The 21,427-nt window shown below is 37.8% G+C and overlaps 1 protein-coding gene across 1 annotated transcript; it reads left to right on the top strand.

Annotated features, from left to right (window-relative positions):
• The first annotated feature begins 4,915 nt into the window (after positions 1-4,915).
• LOC121950743 (ceramide kinase-like) lies at positions 4,916-19,598 on the top strand. The gene is made up of 13 exons (XM_042496842.1): positions 4,916-5,236; positions 11,099-11,239; positions 11,500-11,622; positions 11,712-11,837; positions 11,929-11,995; positions 12,291-12,436; positions 13,292-13,366; positions 15,639-15,791; positions 16,436-16,541; positions 16,718-16,797; positions 17,709-17,914; positions 18,045-18,259; positions 18,342-19,598. The coding sequence occupies exons 1-13, from the start codon at positions 5,101-5,103 to the stop codon at positions 18,427-18,429; spliced, it is 1,662 nt and encodes a 553-aa protein (XP_042352776.1). The 5' UTR covers positions 4,916-5,100; the 3' UTR covers positions 18,430-19,598.
• The last annotated feature ends 1,829 nt before the right edge of the window (positions 19,599-21,427 follow it).

Genomic DNA, 21,427 nt, shown 5'->3' with positions numbered 1-21,427 from the left:
CTGTTGCTCACACAAACTTTCACTTTCATTTCAGGAATTGTGACTCAGTCTGAAGTTCTCCTATTTCACTTGTTGCTCCACCTCTCAGTGACCAGTTGCCAAGAGGGAGAGCTAAAGGAAGTGTTTATATCCTTTACCAAGGTAAAAGTATGAATATGACACTGTCAGAATTTTCCACTACAATGAAAAGAAAATCCTGCATTCAAAACATTACGGAAAACTCTGCCACCAGCGTCATGTATTTAAAGTATAAAACATAAAAGTATTGACTGTGCAGTAAAATGTTCCCTGTCAGTGTTTTCCTATTCTACCTGATGTTTATGGATTAATATTCCTGCTGCATTAATGTATATGTTGCATTTTACTGCTCTAAATCTGCAAGTTTGTGCTCATTTAACTCCCTTATATATTATTGGGTAGTGTAATCTACAGGGATGCATCAGAAGCGTAGCTGTCCTGTGAGAACTACGTATTTCTATTCAACCTTTCATAGTTTCAAGAAAACTGCCCTGTTTTCAGCTGTGTGATGAGTTCTCTGAGGTGATTTGATAAGTTTAATAAAGAAACTGATAAACACAAAATAACATAATCACTTTGACAGAAACACAAAGTTCATCATTGAGTTTTCATGTGTTAAAGACTTTTATTTTGAAGTTTGACCCTGTGACCTCTCAGTTTTAGGTCATGCAGCCAGCAGTCGTCCTCTCCTCCCCAGAGAGGTGGAGAGCTGGAGATGGATGAGTCTGACAGGAAGCCCCTCTCCGGTCTGTGATGGATGCTGCTGCCTCTGATGCTCAGGCCACAGCGAGGGAACATGGCGAGGAGGAGAAGGGTGTAGGTCAGGGTTATATATAGAAAACAGATGATAAGCCCTTTGCTCCGCCCTGTCTGTGATGCATGATGACAGCTTCTCCAGCTGTGTCCACTCAGGTGATGTCATCTACAATGGACGATGGGCGAAGTGGCACAGCAGCTGTCCCAGCGCAGCACCAAGCAACGCAGTAAACTCACCACAGCATGAGGACACCGGACAGGTTAGACTGAAGGTCGAAGGTCGTGGCACATTAATGGAAAACATAGGATGTGTTTAGAAAACATCCTAAAGAATCTCTTGAGAGTAAATCACAAGACATTTTAGTGGCTAAAGAAGCTCTAAAGTGTGAGAGAAGTTAAAACCGGGATCTTCAATTTGTTTTGCTTGAGGGCCACTTTTGCAAAATGAGCGGAGGCCAGGGGCCAGTCACAGCAGCATACTTAAATCCCATACATGTTTCTGGGATTTAAGGACATTCCTAGGGATTAGGATTTTTGTAGGATTTTATGAAATTTCTAAGATTTTAGGACAATTCAGGAATTTAAGGACATTTCTATGGTTTCAGGATTTTTCTCCAGGATTTAAAGATGTTTCTAGGATTTTAGGAAATTAGAGGCTTAGCCAGGACCTTTGTCAGGGGGTGTGGGGTATCCTCCACTGGCACATTTTTTGATAAACAAGCTCTATTTTGAAGGTGTTTTGAGCTCTCTGGCACCTTATGTATACTAAAATTAGTGTGAATCACTTCATTTTTATAATAAATTGGGGGGCCAACTATTACCTTATTTGGGGCCAGATTTGGCCCACGGGCCATAAATTGAGTATCACTAAGTTAGTCTGGAGGAGTGAAGACCAGCTCACAATGCAGTGTTGAAAGAAGTATCCAGATCCTTTACCAAAGAAAAAGCACCAATACTACACTGTAAAATACATTGTTACAGGTATGATGGAATGTAACTAAATACATTTACTCAGGTATTGTACTGAAATAAATTGAGGTACTTTTACTTTCCTTGAGAATTTCCATTTTGTGCTACTTTATATACTTATTGTCCACAACAGAGGTACTCAGAGGCAAATATTGTTCTTTTAACTCTACTATACTACATTTGTGTGACAGCTTAAGTTATTTTCAAACTAGTTTTTCAATCCCCTTCCTGCCCGGTAAAAAAAAAACTTGTACCTCCAGTTCTGTTAATGTTAAGTGTTTGTGAATATTTGGTTTTCCTACTTCTTAAGACACGCCAGAGTAAGCATTTACAAAATATCTATCCTGCGTGTAACGATTCCCCTGCCGACTAGAGCTATGAGTACTCTCATTTAAATCACAAAAGCATTAATTAAATGTAACCTGAGTGAAAACCAAGATGAACCCAGCAGGCTGAGTTTAAATTGTCAACACTCGTAAATCAGGAATTTAAAACCAGTCTGGTTTTATTGAGTTGTTCAGTTCTGAGGGATTTGAGAGTTAAAAATTTGAGCTTAGATCTTATTTATTCAAACTAAACTCATCATATTAAGGGAAAATGACTGAAACCAAAAACAGAAAACAGTTTCTGAGCGGAACACACACACACACACACACACACACACACTCACAGAGAGAGAGAGAGAGAGAGAGAGAGAGAGCGAGCAGAGAGTGCTACAGCAGCACCTCCTGCTGGCTCTGAGCGGAGCAACACTGTCTGGAAAACCCGAAACTATCTTCCAATCCTGCAAAAAAATGTCTTGTGGGATCATTGCATCAGTCACATAATTTTTTTTGTTTTCATTTAAAAAACAAAAACAAAATTAATGGAAAAAGAAAATCTACAAATTTTGTTTTGTTAGAAATTAATTAGGTCAAGGAAAGGACATATATTTATTGAGAACCATTAAAAAAACAGTCACTGCTCAAGTGGCAGAATAAACTGTGGTTATCAGTGTTATAAGTGCATGTTTTTAAGGACAAATAGGCCCAAACTGAACCTTAATATAGGCTTTGAAAAGACAATTGAAATAAAATTGAGTAATCAAAAAAAATCAAATTAAAGCAGATTTTTTTGTTCACATTACTAATTAAGGAGATGCAAAAACAGTTATAAAGCCTCATATAAACTTCAGCTGAACTGCACACATCATTTACAATGATACACTGAAATCCATGTACATAGTTTTGACAAATAGACTTGAAAATATTGTGAATCTATACTTTCAAAGTGATTAACAGTTGTTAGTTGTAGTTCCATAATTCATCCATTCATAAAAAATAACTTGTAGGTACTTCACCTGAGTATTTCCTCATGGGTGAGGTTTCAGCTGGATGCAGTATGAAATCCTCACTGGTATGCCACTTAACTCTACACACTGCTCCCTTAAATAAAACTTTGAAGCCAAAACCAGTAAAATTATCCAACATTTCACCAAGAGGAAAACTTTATTGGAAAACTTTAAAAAATGAATGCAGATTTGTGTTTCAGGACAAGAGTTTATTTTTCAAGGGGCCAACCCCTTTAGCTTGTGACTGAACCTGTATATAAAGCAGTTAAACTATCTCCACCTCCAGCTACAACAGTAACATGTTGTCAACACATCTATGCATCAGAAATAACAATCTACTAATGTCACATATAATAACATATCAGTCACAGGAGACATTTTACTGCAGAATAATACTTTTATTTTGATCCATTAGTAAACTGAGCTGATAATACTACTGCACTTTGATAAGAATTTAAATGCAGGAATTGTAATTAAGTTTTTTTGTATTGTTGTAATGGTCCTTTTACTTAAGTGAAGGATCTGAATAGGACTTTTTACACCACTGGCATGGTGTAGGTATATAGTGAAGAAAACATACAGCTGATCCTGAACAGCTGACCAAACAAGCTCCACTCAAGGCTTACTTACTCACTGGCTCTGGAGCTCATATGAGTTTCCTCAGATGTCATGGACCAGTAGATGTTCAAACTTGTTATTATTATCATCAGTGGAGAAGAAAGAATTCAGACTCTTTAAGTAAAACTACCAGTTGTGGATAAAGTATCTGAAAGCCATAATTTACTTTTTGAATTACTATTTGAATATTATTTGAGCAAAGGCCTTAAAGTATCTGATATTTACTGTACTTATTAAGTATTAAAATAATTTTATATTAAATGTAATTAGGTTTTAAATGTAAAAAAAAAATACAAGTAAATGCCGGTGATAAAAACCAAGTGGTCAGAAGTCTGAGGATTATGAAGTTTATTTATTTGTAACATCAAGCGTACATTACACTTAAAGAATTAGTTGGACATTTCTTTGGACAATTGGACTCATTTTAGACTGTGCTGAAAACATGTTTTTGGGGATGTGATGACGTGTCTGACGACAGACGCAAGAGATTTTTGATGCATTCATGTGCTATGGGAAATGTTGTAATTTAACAACAACACAAACAACCAGTCAGTGAGAATGTAGGAGAATAATTCAAATCATTTTAAAAGACTAAATCAGTATGATGAAGAGATGTTTAAGGTTGGTTAAGCCCCTCCTTTATTTTTGAAAAAATCAAAATCACTGTTGACCAGCAACTTTAATCACATGCACTTTGAAATGTTTGATATTTTTGGACACTTTCATCTTTATAGAAGTTTTTTTCTGAGAAAGCTTAGGGTCCATTGCGACACCAATCTCAACTCCATGGATAGATGTGACTGTGAAAATCCCCTTTATGATGTAATTTTAAGATATATATTAATTGTTAATAATTAAGCATTTTGATTCCAAGTGTTTGGTCCACTTAATATCATGTATTGGTCTGATATCTTTGGTGAGCAATTAGTTGCAATTTAAAGACGAAACAGCTAGACAACAAGATTGCAACCAAGATGAATGATGGTTTCTTCACAAAAATCAAATGTGTATAGAAACCCCCCAAAATATTAAAATATATTTTAATTTGAGTGTCTAATTTTCTGTTAATACAATTATTAACAAACAGGCGTGAATAGGGGTAAAATCCCCAAAATAGGTGAATAACAAAAAATGTAGAATAGTCAGAGTTTTATGGTAGGACATGAATGCACCATCAGGCTCCTCCTACTTCCGGTAAGAAACCGCTATCTGTCAGAGAAAAAACATCCAGAGTTAAAATCCGCTACACGGACGGACTTTTAGCGACACAACAGCTGTTCGGTATTTATTTTGGGGGTTTGAAACCTCTCCAGACACATAGAGAACATGCCCGGACGAAGGTAACCGTTCCCGGGCTGCTGCTGCCTCCTCAGCCGGCTGAAGGACAGGAGCAGGACGGAGAGACGCAGATGGAGAGGCCGGGCAGGCTGTTGCTGCTGTCCGAGCTCCGCGTCAGAAACGCGGCGTACGATGTGAGCCTGAGCCGGTCCCTACTCACCTGGAAGAGACGGGTCTCCAGCCCGGTGTACCACCCGTTCAGACCCAGTAAGACCCAGATAATGTGTCTGTTTATGTCTGTGTCTCTTTATCTTTCTAGTTGGCGGCCCTTAACACACCGCGGTATCTTGTGTGATAAACAAAGGACATAAAGGACAAACAGAGGACACATTGGACAATGTGTTTGGACTTGGAGATAACGCACTCGTTAATGTATTTAACACAACATGATGAAGTCCGGGCTGGAACAATAAGTGAGACATGATATATCCGGTTACATAATGCACAGTATGTGGAGGTCACAGAGAGGCTGCAGGCAGAGAGGAACAATACAAACCAAACCTCACGCATTTTTTACAGGATTTAACTTTCAGGGTCATGTGGAGAAATAGAGGAGTTAAAACTAAACATATTTTCATAGTTCTCACCTTTGAGGTACCTGTAACGTTACTCTGCTTGAGTTACATCGCTATATAATAATTCCGTTTACTGCATTTCAGAAGCAGATGTTGTGCTTTTTCCTGAATTTGGGTTAAATCAGGTAAAAAGTTTTTGGTAGATAACCTAGAAACCCACCTTTTGCCTGTCAATTTTAGTTACTTATGGTTATCTGCTATGTTTCTTCAAGGAAAATATGAGGTTAAGTAAAATAATTGAGAAACTCTGGAGCTTTTAACAAGCTAAAAAGCCCTATCTAACTCTAATGGTGTGTTCAGGTAAAATGGGACAATCATGTTAGTTTCTTAAACAGTTAAATCCATCTATCAGTTCAGTCATTAATTCATTAAATTATACTGTAACCTAGCTATTCACTACAAAAGACTGTCCAACCTTTCTGCCATGCTGTCTCTGTTGTTTTGTTGCCAGTTTCCCTGGTGCCACATTGTCTACGGTGGACGTGCGTGTGTGCAACAATAATGGCTAATTCTGGAATATTGTGGCTGACATAGACTCACAGCATTTTTTATATATATTCTTTTTTTCTTAAGTGACTAAAATACTAAAAATGTCTGAAATGTGACAGGGTGACACACAGTAGCATAAGTGATTATTTTATGGCACCTGGTAACCTAAAAACCGCCTGGTTTTACTGTTAAAAAATGTCAAATTTTAGCGTTTTTTGGCCTGTTTACCTAAATGCCATTAAGTCTTCACTCAAAAGAAATTTTCCATGAAAAGCAAAGAGTGTTGTGAAAATATTTAGATTGCAACCATTATATCCTATAATCATCTCTGTTGTTATTGGCTTCTCTTAGTGCTTTAGCTGCAGTACTCTTATTACCAGCATGAAAAAAACAATATGCCACATTGCTTTCCTTGCAGGTTTTGGGACCAGTGAACTTTTGACTCTTTACTATACTAGTGGCTCAAATCAATAGAATGATTGTTTCATGTGAAGTGCATTTGTAGCAACTACTTTTTACTATTTATCTGATAATTGGAGCTTCTTTTCAGATATTAAAGATCCAGTGTGAAGTATTTAGGAGGATATATTGGAAGAAATGGAATATATTAAGAATGTTTTCATTAGTGTATCATCACTTGAAAATCTACTTCATCTTTATTTAAGAAGGGACAATGTACATTCATTAAATTAATACATTTAAATAATTGTAAATGCACCTGCATTAGCTAGAGAGCTGGTTTCCATTGGGAGTCCCTTTGCCTGATGTTAATATGTTGATGTTAATAATATGCAGAATACAATATGCACAATGGTTAAGGACATTAAACACTGAGGTAAAAAGATACACAATACAGTTAAACACGTACAAGTCAAGCTTATACAACCCCATTTGACAACATGAGCAGAAAACAAATTCAGTTGCTTCAATATTAGGTAAAAATACCTTAGTATCAATTGTTTGTTCTCAATAAAGCATTTCTTAACACCACACTTAAATGAATGATATGATCAGGACTCCATAATTGAGTTCCATTGATGAGATGCTCTAAAGAAAAAGAAAAAAATGCATTTTTCCTTGTTATTGGTATCAAACAGATCATGGCTCTAGTGATCCCATTCTCCTCCCATAATTACAGACAGAGCCATGATCTGTCTGGAGACCAGTAACAAGAAAAACGAACATACATATTTAGATAAAAAATATCAGTCAAAGTCAAATAATGTGTTTTTTAATTTGGTGGAAGGATTTCACAGTCAAAGCTGAAAAAAGAAAACATACGATAGGTAATGGGATTCGTCGGGCCGTCTCCAATGCCATTCTCTGGACTCTGGAGCTGAAGCATTGATCAACGGCGATCAACATCCTAATTTGTCTTCATCCTTGTACAGATTTTCCAGTCTTCTGTTGATGTTTATTGGGGTTTCTCCCTCTGCAAAAAGTAATTCTACGGCAGCTTTTTGTGTCTGAAAAACCTCAAGAGCAGTGGCCCTGTCGAGCTTTGCTGAAATTCCTGTGTACAACAATTTTTTTTTACATTAATCTCAAGAAGATCAATACAGATATGTGTGTACCAAATTTTAACAAGTTTGATAAAAAAAATATCTGCTTGCAACTGAGTTGGGGGAATTACTTTTTGAACTTTTCTCGTAGTAATTATCTAAATACAATCATTATTTACAGAGCACTTTTTAAATGAAAAAGTGCTTCTCAGAAGCGTCTCATCTTTAGACCCTCCTTGTTTGTCCAGGTGTGCCGTGAGTCAAACAGGTGAGCTGTGTTCAGTAAACTGACGATTTGAAAATGCAAAGCAGCAGATCAGACTGAGGCTGTTTTCACTGTGACCTGCTGACTGATTCTGGATCAGTTCAGCTGAGGCAGACTGCAGTCAGATTTATTTAAGCTGCTGGATGTTTCTGCAGGTAAGCATTAGCCTAAGCTTTGTAGAAACAACAATATTTGAAGCTCGGTCGTTTATTCGTGGGGGATGAAGTCGATTTTCGATTCTGTAGTGTTTATAACCACAGGCGAGTAACTTTGACTTATTTCTGTTAAAAAAAAGAGAATGTGTTCACATTTAATGAGTCGGGAGAGATTCATGTTGGTAAAGACCTGTCACCCACCTCACATTGTCTCTGTGAACAGGTTAAGCTCCTTATTATCACTTTTTTTTTCACAGGTGATGACAGTCCAGCTGTTTCTGTTATCGTGTTGACAACAAAAATAGCTGCAGGATGTTTAAACCTGACAGACAGCAGTGTGTGTTTGTGTTGTGATTGTGTTTCAAGTGTTAATGTTTAATGTCTGACCTGCTTTCTGTCTGCTGCTGCTGCTGCTGCTGTTTTCATAAATTTTTAATTTAGAATTACATATTAAGAAGACATAGTGTGTCATAACTTGCACAGTGAACCTTTAAGATCAGATAAGAAATTAATTTATATTTATTCCCAAGGGAAATGGCTGTGCAATGGTTGCAATGCAAAGTTAAAGGAGTGCAGGTAAATAGCGTGCAATAGCAGAAAAAGCAAATGTAAAGCAAATATAAAATACAGCATTTGGCAAATATGAACTAAATATGAAACTAAATAACAGGCGGAAAATAGCATACAGCAAGGTATAAATAGGTGCAAAATATAAATGTTTCAAAAGGCATAAACAGGTTTTCACATGAATAAATACAGAGTAGAAACCCACGAAATATTATTAAAATATTCTTACACCTATTTAACCTTATCAAACCAATAAATACAACTGTACACCCTTTGAATTCAACTTTCTCTTGATCACGGAAAACTAAAAAACTGCCAAAATTCCCTCATAAACCATAAGCAGTTTATCAGCGACTGATCCAAGGAAAGAGAAGAACTAAACCGAGCTATACCAAAAAGTGATTCTACTAAATTAATTTTACACTATTTTAATTTTTCAACGCTCTGAAAATTGAGCAAATTTGCTTGATTTCTTTCAAAAACATGGGGAGAAGGCAATATGCAACACAAGAGGAAATGACCCAGAAATTGTCAAGAAATTTGTAAAAAAAAAAAAAAAAAAAAAAAAAATCAAGAAAAAAACACACTTTTCTTTGTCTATTAGTAAAAACATAACAACAGCAAACAAAATACAACAAACAAAAAAAGTCAAAAAACCCAAACATACAAGGGAATCAAGACTTGGGGAAATGTGCTTAAATTATAATTCTGTGATATAATCTTGTTATAATATAATTGTGATAATTGGAAATATTATTTTTTCCCAAGACATTTTCTCTAGCTTTTTTTTCTAAATTTATGAAATTCTTGCAATTTGAGGAACATTTCTTACCAAGCTGCTCATTGCCTTTTTCCTGCGTTTTTGAAACTAATTGCATCAACTTGCTCAGGCAAGGAAAAACTGAGGCTGAGGGTCTCCTGTGTGGCCCCTGCTCTGTGGAGCTCATGGTAACCATTTGGTTTTCCTGCAGGGTTTTGTGTTCCTTCGTTCTTTCATCGACCAGACTCAGGTAGGAGATTTAGATCCCACAATGCAGTGGGCCACCTCCACCTGCCGGAGTGCAGGTTAAGTGATTGTGGTGCTGCTGTTTAGAAACATGTTTCTGTGTTTGATGGCTCATTTATGAACCCTGTTCCCAAGCTGAACCTGCAGTTCTGTTCCAAAATGATGCAAATCTTCACTTCCTGCTTCCTCATCAGGAATCTTAAATATTAACTAAAATCTTAAAAAAAGAACTTATCCAATCCAAACTCCAGAGTCCTGTTGAACAATCAAACTTTCATTTTAAAACTCACATTTTGGAATAAAACTCTCGTTTTCAGAGAAGCAGATGGTGTCAGTTTTGTTGCTGTTTTCCATCAACATCCAGCAGAAACATGCTGCCCTCCTTGCTGCCTCTGGTTCAGTGTCCGTCGTGTGGCTGAGTAGTTTTTAATACCTCTGCTGTAGTTTTGTTTAGTTTGTAGAATCATGTGTTGCTGCTTTCAGACAAAAAAAATCCTGTTTGATCACATATTTTCTTTAAAAGGACTAGTTCAACATTTTGGGTGATCTTCTCTTTCTTTGTGAGGGTGAGAGGTTCAGACGGATATCAATGTCATGTCTGTGTGTTAAGGTCAAGATACACCAAACTGACATCACAGAACGAGCAGCGACAAAAGCCAACTGTTGATTTACCACGTCACCTGTGTCTGGGCCAAAAAGTTGCACATGAACACACCACAAAGACTACAACTAAAGAAGTGATGCACGATATTGGATTATTGCCTATATCTGATATGCCAATGTTTTCTAGCCCATTTAGGCTGATTGCAGATGCGAATACAGATACATGCGCATATGTTTCTCCAACTAATTGCAGAGATCATCGAGTCTCTCCTGTAGTGGAATTAACATATAATGTTTACTCTTATTGCGATGGCTCACAGGTGGCAGAAGGAGACATTGAATACAATGCTTTCCAAATCACTGAGCAAAACTAAAAAGATTCCCTAACTTAAGTTACATGGAAAACATGCCATATTTACATTTATGCAACACATTTTAAGCAAAACTTTAAAATCCTCAAATATAAAAATTTATTTTTCCTTGCACTGGGCAGCAATTTGTGGCCTGTGAAAGCGAAAGCAATGTGTTTGTCTTATCTTGGTGCTCTCAACCACTCGAAAAATGTTCTCTTGTCCCAGTTGTTAGTGTGATTTTAGATGAGGTTTCATTACCTCTGGAACAAAATCTGGAAGTGTTGGTTTCACTTCAGCTCAGATTTTAGATCAGACTGTTCAAAACCTGAAACAACTCTTTCTCAATCCACACTGAATCTTTTCTTCTTGTGGTTCAGTCCCAGTTCAGGTTTCAGTTCATTTCTTTAAATATCTTCTGAAACCTGAAACTCGTGGTGCATTCATGTGCTTCAGAGAGGCTCCAAAATACCGATGTTCAAACAACTAACCAACAAAACTCTGTGTGTGTGTGTGTGTGTGTGTGTGTGTGTGTGTGTGTGTGTGTGTGTGCGCAGGTGTGTGTCACAGTGTGTCAGTGTCAGAGATCATCTCTGTCAGAGAGGAAGAGGAGGAGAACAGCAGCAGACGAAGAGACGATGGCAGCTGGAAAAAGATCAAGGAGAGAGAAGGAAAGGACTGCAGGCAGGTCTTCACAGGTAAACATACCTGGAAACACAGTAACAAAACATCTGGGAACATGCCTGTGCACGCACATGGAATCACACATGAAAACACACCTGTACACATAGTATAATAACATCTGGAAATACACCTGGAAATACACTAATTTAATCCCTAATAATAGTAATAATAATAATAATAATAATTTAATCCCTCGTTAATCATTGGATGGTCAGTTATAAAATAGAAATTTAACCTGTTTCTGTGTGTATCTGTTTTGTTTTTTTTCTTTCAGTGCTGTACGTGGAGAGATGTCAGCAGCACCGCTGGCGGTGTGCTGAGGTTACCTTCACATGTTCAGAGGGGGCGCTGTGTCAACACTGGGTCAACAGTATCAGAGAGCAGCTCGCAGCTATCAGTACGACTTAATGTCAACACACACTCACAAACACGCATTAGACTGTGGCCAGAAATGATCACTAACGTGGCTGTTGTTGTTGTTTATAGGCAACAGACCCAAACACCTGCTGGTCTACATCAACCCATACGGCGGAAAGAAACAGGGAAAACACATCTACGAACAGAAGGTAGCCCCGTTGTTCGCCCAAGCAGGTGTCTCCACACATGTCATCGGTAAGTTTCATATCCCTTACCCATTCTTGGGCTACCCATGTCTGGGATTTTACATCTAATGCACGTTGTGTCCATGTGTTTGTTGTCATAGTGACAGAGTATGCCAATTATGCAAGGGATCACCTGAGGACGCAGGCGGAGCTGAAGAAGTTTGATGGGTGAGAGTTGAGGTTCTTCCCAAAACAAAGTTTTAAATGAACTATATCACATCAAAGAGCCCAAAATACACTGTAAAACAGCTGATATAGGTTACCTGCTAAAATAAAAGCACCACGGAGAACCCACCTTCTGCCGACTTTTCACGCTTAAAGTATACTGATTACACTTTAAACATGCTGATAAGGCAGAGACATTTTCGTTTCTGTTAAAAATCTAAAAAAAACAAAAAAAACAAAAAAAACAATCTGTACCTTAAAACATCTCATGTTGACACTTCCTTTGACCCCGGCCCAGGGTGGTGTGTGTCGGAGGGGACGGCATGTTCAGTGAGATCATCCATGGGCTGGTCTGGAGGACGCAGATCGACAGTGGAGTAGATCCAAACTGTCCGGATGAAGCACTGCTTCCCTGTTCACTTCGCATTGGAATCATTCCTGCAGGTCAGAAACACTGATGTGACAATCTGAAATTCTGCTTTTTTTATTTTATTTATTTATTTATTTTGGTGGTTTAAATGTTGGCAGTGTTGAAGTAGTTCTTGAGAAGGTTACAGATTTCAATAACATGGTTCCATTGGTTACTGGTTGGGTTTCAGATGATTTTTGAAGAGGTTGTATTGGTCAGTCACTGAAAGTCACTGAAAACGTCTGTGAAAATGTTATTTTATGGTCCACAGACATAAATGAGATACTGTTTTAAAGGTCCACATAAGCACTTCCAGCAATTTTCTTGGCTTGTCTCTGCACAGTTTAGAAATAAAGTCCTGTTACTATTAATAAAACGTTCAAACTGAGGGTTAAAGTAGTTTAAGCTCTGATTTTAAACAAAGGTTAAAACTGTGCTGACATGAGCAATGTTTGAGATGAATGCTGATGTCATTCTGAAAGACAGCTGAAGGCCAATCAGAGCGCAGGATTCTCTGTTACCGAGGTATAAATGCAGGTACTGACTGTGGCCTCATTTCTCAGCAGCTTGTTCTGTCCTGTTTGTTTGTGTCCTTTTTTTGTTTTCTGTTGTTCTGCTTAAGTGCTCTATAAATACACACACACATGGAGAGTCATCAGGGAGACATTAATTTTCTCTGCAGCAGTACAGAAGCAGCAGCTCACCTGGTTAATTAATGGCTGCTGGTGTTCGGTGCAGCAGTGTTGTTGTAAAATGTGCAATTTTAAAACTTTGTGTCTAAAAAGGCATCATTTATGAAAATGGTCAGAATATTTAATTCTGTAAGAACCATCAGTCTCGCTCTTCACCTCACTGAAACATCACATTATCCGTTTGTTTGTTTGTTTCAGGTTCAACTGACTGTATCTGCTTCGCCACTGTGGGCACCAACGACCCCGTGACCTCTGCACTGCACATCATTGTGGGTCAGTCACCTGGTCTCACTACATATCAGCTATAACATCACTCACTTCAGCACCAGACAGGTTGTTGTACATGTTATGCACACGAAAAAAGCCTCAAGAAGGTCAAAAGTCAATGAAGGTCCTCTAATAAAAATGAAATGGTCTATGTTCACCGTAAGGGATAATAAACAACAACAACAAAAAAATATTGGCCAGCTATTGGTCAATATCTTCCTAACATTACACATTCATTGTTTTGATTTTTTGAAGGATCCCTATTAGAAGCAGGTGAATGTGCCTCTGGTCTTCTTGGGCTCGTGCACTTTCAAACACAGTACAGACATTAATGAAAGTAGAGACAACTGAAGAATATTAGACTGATATCCAAATGGAAGAAATAAAAACGATGATGTGATCACAGCAGTACAATTAACGCTTTGAAACCTGGAGCAACATCACTTTTCTTGTGCTGCCTTCAGACGCCTTTCACAAATATACAAACCTTTAAACCCTGAGCAAATTAGTGTGGTAGAGTAGAGTTTTAAAAAGCTGTGAAAATTCTCAGGGGGAAAAAGCTAAGGAAAAACTAGATTTATAATGATCATAATTGTATATTTAAACTATGTCACAGTATTATATTTTAAGCACCTTTTCAGGTCATTTACTTGTTTATTCTTTCTTTCTTTCATTTTTTTTTAAGTTTCAGGTTATTTCCTTTCAAATAATTTCTTGACAATGTTTGGGTCATTTCTTCTTTCCTTGCTCATTGACTTCTTCCCATGTTTTTAAAATGAATCAAGCAAATTCGCTTAGTAGCCAAAGGGTTAACATAGCAACCAAAAAGGACACAAAGATAAAGTGATAATGAGGCAAGGCAGTCTAGAAAGTTACATTTATGACAGAATTTGAGGATATAAAATAACAAATCGCAAAGAACGTAAGTACATGCATGTAGCGCTATGTGCGTATCTTGTTATTTGGCAAGATATTTCTGTCAAGCTTTTAAAAAGACATTTTGTCAGTGATATATTCACGCATTTCTCTCAAATATTTGCATCTACTGATGGAGGTTCTGCCCATTTTAAACAGTCTCACCTTATATACAAAATTTAAATGAAGAGCTGCGATGATTAGTTGATTAACAAATAATACTTTTGATTATTAAAATATGAACTGAAATATGTATTTACATATAAAAATCTGTCTATTATTTGATAATCGCATTATAGTTACATTTCCCAAGTTATAATGCCAGGTTTCTTTTTGTCAATCGTTAGTGGGTTTTTTTCATGATCGTGCATAAATAAAAAACTAAATACCTTTGGGTTTTTGACTGTTGGTCGGACAAAACTTGGGAAGTCATCTTGAACTCTGGTGATTTATAGAGCAAATGATTAACGAAATTATTTAGAAAATAAACAGAATGTAATAGTCGGTAGTTGCAGCCCCACTCAAATTTACAGACTTGAGAGTTGAAATTGGTCTAATTTTCCAAAAGATATTAATTTCTAAATCATCTTATATTGTTTTATCATACAGATGCTTAAAATTAATTTTCTGATTTTGAATATACACTGTAATTTCTGCCATTTTGTAAAACATTCTCCAAATATTGTTCAGCCTTCCTGGATGTGATTGATAATGCCAAAATTGCGGTGCAAATCCTGTTATCCTGTTTTTTTTCCCAATATAGTCACACCAAATGTAATAAAAACATTGATACACAGTTTCCCAGGGTCTCAAGCTGCCATCTAGTGTTCTTTCAGGAAAGTGGCTCTGAATCTGCGCTTGATAGCGAGCCAAATACACAAACAACAGTAGCCATAATAACAACAACAACAATAATAAACTTTATTTATACAGAACTTTTCCAAACAAAATTACTAAGTGGTGTACATGGTAGAACCAGGATTAAAACATGCTAGGACTGCAAATAAAATCAAACAAATGGAATAATACAAAAATGATATACCCCAAAATACTATGAGAAAATAATAACAACAACAACAACAATAATAATAATAATAATAATAATAATAATAATAATAATAATAATAATAATAATAATAATAATGATAATAATTAATAGTAATACAGATCAGAAACAGTGTGGTAGAATAAAGAGGTTTTATGAAAATATACATTTTTAATGCGTGTTAACCTGTGAGAGCCTCATGCTGCAATTCTTCAGTGTTACTTTGGGTTGGTTGCAGGTCAAGTTTTTTAATTGTGTTTCTTAAAAACAAACAATTAATGTGTTTACGTGTGTGTGTGTGTGTGTGTGTGTGTTCAGGAGACTCTCAGCCGATGGACGTGTGCTCAGTTCACCACAACAACACTTTCCTGCGATACTCCGTCTCCCTGCTGGGATACGGGTTCTATGGTGACGTGCTAACTGACAGTGAGAGGAAGAGATGGATGGGACCTGCTAGATATGACCTCTCAGGTCGGAAAACAGCACTTGTTCAGATGTTGATTTTGCTTGAGTATTTATATTTTATGCTACTATTTACTACCCTGACATCTCCAGACTAAACCATAAATGTGAGGTCCTCTGAAAGTTACATTTTCTAAAAAGCGTTATAAATGGCTTTAGATCAAATTACTTCCTGATGCAATTAAATAGAACTACAACCAATCGGAGCAATGAAACAAGTTTCATATTTCTCTGATTTTTGGACTTTACTAGGATTGTAGGACATTTCTGGGATTTGGGACGATTCTAGGATTTAAGGACCTTTCTAGGATTTTAGGACATAATCTTAGCTAGATGGTCTGTCAGGGGGTATGGGGGATCCTTCGTTGGCACTTTATTTTTTGATAAACAAGCACTGTTTGGAAAGTTAAAAAAAGATTTGCAATGTTTATTCACTTTATTTTTCTTGTGAATTTAAAATGATTGGGGGTCCCCCCGGCACCCTATCGGTTGTTAGATTTGGCCCGTGCGCCGTTAGTTAAGTATCACTGTTTCAGGCTCTTGCCTTATGTTGTGGACAAGGGGTAAATCTAATTGCAAGTACTATATGAGAGATAGACAATGAGAGTAATCCTTGGTCGTCCCAAATGATTTACTCTGATGACCCTCTCCAGGTGTGAAGATGTTCCTGACTCATCATTATTATGAAGGAACAGTGTCCTACCTCCCAGCCAGAGGCATCATGGGAACTCCACGAGATGCCACCAGGTGTCGATCTGGGTAAGAGAGATGCTGTATAGATGTGAAACATTTGGAATTGTTTTAAGTGTTTGGTTTAGGTGATCAAACCAATGAGTTCAGGTAAAACAGATGTGACGTGGTTATATGATCTGGGAACTGATGATCCATCTTTTTTATGCCTATTTTAAAATAACATTTGTGTGCTAACATTACAGCTGTTTGGTTTGTCAGCACAACGGGCGGCTTCATTTAGAGAAAGCTGACATGTACAAGACGGATGAAGCATTAGACAGCGGTGAGTCCAACAAAATTCACGTCTGGAGCTTCTTAAATGCTGTCTTTGGATTAAAATATCCAATCAAGCAGCAGAGGCAGAGGGGAACTGAACTGAAAGTCTGTCTTTATCAAAAGTGCTAACAAATATACCCTCCAACATGTCTAAAGCCTTCAGGTTTACACATAGTATCTTAGAATATATTGTATTTAGAAATACAAGTAGTCCATAAGTGGAGCCCTGGGGAGCACCAAGGGATAATCCTGTATACAAGAAAAATAATCACCAACATTGACATGAAAAGATAATTTTTTAATGTTGACAAAACAATCTTCCCTCAGTAACCATCCATTTAGTACCTGTGATGGAGCTGTCAACCATATGATGACCATCAACAGTGGGCGTTTGTCATGTTATGTCATGTTTTCCCATCATGGAATTGCAGATGGTAAAATATCTAGTGAAATTCTTGTTCATGTTGGCTTAAAAATTTAAATTCTAAGTTCATTCTTGACCTTAAAAACTACAATTGATAGAACAGTCTTACTTCAGGGACTATTTGGTAGCTATTCTGAGGGTCTTTTAACGTCAGCTTTTTAAAGCCTTCCAGTATATTGTCAGTCCCTCCAGGATTGGGGATTGGCTGAATTTGTGTGAATTTCTTGAAATCCAGGAGGGACTGAATTATTGTGTGATATTAAGATGGATTGCTTTTCTCACTCTTCCTCTCCATATTAGTATCTGGCTGGTCTTAGGTGCAACTCAGTATATTCATTATTGACTGTGGTTAAACTCCTGCCACTATGTAGTCAATGTTGTTTAAAGCTCAGTGTTTTCCACAATGAAAGCCAAACGTTTTTAAAACATGCACACAATTTTGCAGCAACAACAAGCAAGGTGAATTCTTTCTTTTGGGGTGGGGTTGGTTTTAGAAACTGACAGCGAGTGGAGGACAATCCGGGGGAAGTTCCTGGCTATAAACGCTGCCAGTATGAGCTGTGCTTGTCCTCGCAGCCCCAAAGGCCTCTCACCTGCAGCTCACCTGGCCGACGGCACCACCGACCTCATTCTTGTCCGAAAATGTTCCCGTTTCAACTTCCTCAGACACCTCCTGCGACACACCAGCAAAGACGACCAGGTAATAAATCAGTATTCAGATTTATGGTCTATATAAAATATATAATAAATAAAAAAAAAGAATCCCAAGATTCCTTACAGTTGGTAGGATCCCTCACTGTATCCCTCTTTTTCTGCTGTTTCTTGTGCAGTTTGACATGACCTTTGTTGAGGTCCACCGGGTTCGGCGTTTCCGCTTCACACCGCGTCACTGCCAGACCGACTCAGACTTGGACCTACGGGAGAGCGGAAAACACCAGCTCTTTAGCCAGATCTGCCGAGACCACCCGGCTTGTGGCTGTGCCCCCGCCTACAGCAGCTGGAACTGCGATGGCGAGATCCTGACCCACACGGCCATTGATGTCAGGTACCAAGACCCATTAGGATTGTCTTACTCTGCCACTGTCATATAATTTAACCAAGTCTAAACACCTGTGTTATTTTCTCAGAGTGCACTGCCAGTTGATCAAGCTGTTTGCACGAGGCATCGAAGAACCAACGGTGTTTGAGGATCTCACCAACCCCTGTGCAATATAGGCCCACACCCCCATTATTCCCTGTCAGACACTGGAGTCATCTCTCTGTTTCCAGCCTCGGGCCTACGTCGCTGTTGCAGCCGCCGTCATGTGACACCAACACATCCTTCACCAGGAGACTTCACAGGTTTCACCGACTCTGCAATGAGTTTTGCTGTTACTCAACAAAGACAAGCTGTAGGGAAGGCGACAACACTTTACTCTCTGCAGCTGAAAGTCCACAATGATTTCCTCACAGACAGAAAGGTGGTGTAGTTTTTTTAAAACATCCTGAACAGCTTTAAATATATTCCCTGGAAACAGAGTACCTCAGTAGTGAGTCCTAAAACCTGGAAATAAGACTTTCACGTTTTGTTCAATGACATAAAAAACATCAGTGAATACACAACTGTGAATTCTGTAGCTTTATATATCTTAAAAAACGCGGTTGCTAACAAGTGGCTAAATGAGACTACACAATGTCATCACATTAAACTGCGCCGAATATGGCTTTACCGCCTTGTAGAGGTGGCAACACATCGTAGTGTCGTTCGTCTGTAGCCTAAAATGAGCTTTTTACTTATGGCAAATGCATTTTGGCTTCAAATATGCTGAAAATGTTCGTTTGTGGAGATTATGCTGTTGAACAAAACGTGTAGAGTATCATTTCTTCATCACAGAGCTTATTTTCTGCAATGACCCAAAATCCAATGGAAAAATCCCATAGGTCTTTAGGCAACGTTAGCTTTCAGGTGGGCCTACAGAAAAACGTCATCCCTGTGGCATTGTACTAACAGCTTCTTTAAAGGTGATGTGTGTAAAATTTAGGGGGATTTAGTGGCATCTAGTGGTGAATAACAGATTGCAACCATCTAAAACTTCCCTCAGTTTTCATTATTCAGGAGATTTTTATCAGGACAGCTCCTGAATTACATACAGAGGTCTCTTCCTTTACAAAACAGACAAACCAGGCGATTAAAACTGCTATAAACACAGAGCAAAGCCATTTTCAGTTACAAATCAGTGAATCTCCAACTTGGTTTGGCATCTCAGGGATGGGCTGCTAGCCCACAACATGCTCACCCCTTTTCACTCCTAAGTTATTGTGTGCTGACTTTTTCTGATCCAGACATTTAGGAGGTTTTCACCGGTTCATTCTAAGGTAACGAAAACAAAAAAATGAAAAAAATCTTATCAGGTGGTTATACACTAAAGAAAACATACTTATTATATCATATTCCATTTCTGCCAATGAATCCCCCTAAATCCTACACACTGGACTTTTAAAGAAATAATCAGGAAATGATTTATATGGATAGTAAAGCGTCACACATTTTCTTCTGGGTGTTTATGCTGAATGGTTGTTGGGTGTCTGGCACAGATTTATTTTTAATATTGAACTCCGGTTCTGCTCTGTTTGATAATGTTTTTTTTCCCCCACAGTCCTTACATCTTGACTCGATGATCTTGTAACATAATGTGAAAACAAACAACATGGACTTGTTTATGCATTGCCCAAACCTTGTGTGTCACTGCCTTCATAACAGGCTAAAGTACTCAAATCTGCTTTCAAATCTTTAGTGTCTGTCTCTTTAACACTTAACTTTTTCTGGGCCACATAGATTTTTTGACCTGAACTCATTTCTGTCATGTGGCCGTTTTGACTCAGGCTTGTCATTGCTGTTTTGACTTGGATTCGCCACATATTGGCCACCAGTCTCACGGACATTTGTCTCCACCAAGTCTGAGGTCTCGTTCATAACCATTGCGTATGCACAAATTAAAGCGTGCGCTAATTCCTACGCAAAAGTCGTGATCTATAAAAGCACATTTGACGGAGAGCTTGTGCGCCTGTAGGAAACCCGTTAGGTACATGCGCACACTCTGCGCTGTCCAGTCACCCCACTCAACAAATCTTGACCATCTACACATAAAGAGAGTGTAATTTAGCAAAGTCTTGAAATAAAGCCAGTGACAGCTCTAGCATAATCATTACACTCCATATCCTCATTGTGAGTCCTAATCATTTGTTATGTTTTACTATTACATTTTTCCACATTGTTTTGTAGTGCTGTAGTCTTCAATTCTGGTCTTAAGTCCAATCGCAAGGCGTTTTTTCCATTATGTCACACTTGTCTGTCTTGTGGGCATTTTGACTCTGTGCAGCCCTGCTGCTTATGAGAAAAAACTGAGAGAAATTTTATTTATTTTGCATCTAAGTAGAGTATACATTGTTACAGACATGCTAGCTTCTTTGCACTTTTTGGATAGTTTTGAGTATTTTGAATACTGAAAGATTATCCTGGAATTATATGTTGCTTATTTTAAGGATGCCAGACACCTGCCAGTCATTCCCAGGGTCATTTTGAATAGTCATCAGTTGATTCACATTAATGAAAAGTAGAAAGTAAATCTCCTTCATATGTCAGTACTTGTGAAAAATAAGGTTGACGGAGATTTATTTTCCACTGCTGAACTTTCCTCTCATAGATAGTCTGTGAAGGTTAATTTTACTTTCTGCTTCCCAATTGATTTGTCCCCAGTCCTCCATGTTTCTGTCCTTCCTCAGGAAAACCTGAGCTGAATCATAAGTATGAAATTGTATTTTTACATATTTTAATTCCCAGCAACTTAGAAGAAAAAGAAATTATGAAAAATCTTAAATTTTAGTTTTACTTAAGACCATTTTGTGTCAGTCAAGCTGGTTGTGGCTGAGTGAGCTGAACAGCGCACATGTGAATGTTTTTAATCTTCCATTTCTGCTCAATATGCAAATGAACTGAGCAAACACAGGACTCAAAGTAAATCATCTGAAAATGTACTGCTTTAACACCAATGTTTCACTCAAACTGTGCACTCTTACTTCAAAAACAAGCTGAACCAGTAGCTGAAACTTCAATTTCCTCTCAGTGTGACGTGATGGTCTGAACTTTTCTGTTGGGTGTCTTTTGTTTTGTAAAAACCTCAAGTTAATCATCTGAACCTTCCACGGATCAAATAAGATTCACATTGAGCTCAAA

The sequence above is a fragment of the Plectropomus leopardus genome, chromosome 11, assembly GCF_008729295.1.
Source record: "Plectropomus leopardus isolate mb chromosome 11, YSFRI_Pleo_2.0, whole genome shotgun sequence".
Taxonomy (NCBI): Eukaryota; Metazoa; Chordata; class Actinopteri; order Perciformes; family Serranidae; genus Plectropomus; species Plectropomus leopardus.
The sequence above is the reverse complement of the archived record's forward strand: the minus strand, read 5'-3'. Positions and strand labels throughout refer to the sequence as shown.

Bases quoted from the DNA above. Each gene is read 5' to 3' on its own strand.
- LOC121950743 (XM_042496842.1), top strand. From the start codon at position 5,101: ATGGAGAGGCCGGGCAGGCTGTTGCTGCTGTCCGAGCTCCGCGTCAGA. The intron at 11,838-11,928 runs GTAAGTTTCATA...TTGTTGTCATAG, and splicing joins TGTCTCCACACATGTCATCG to TGACAGAGTATGCCAATTAT. The intron at 18,260-18,341 runs GTACCAAGACCC...TTATTTTCTCAG, and splicing joins CACACGGCCATTGATGTCAG to AGTGCACTGCCAGTTGATCA.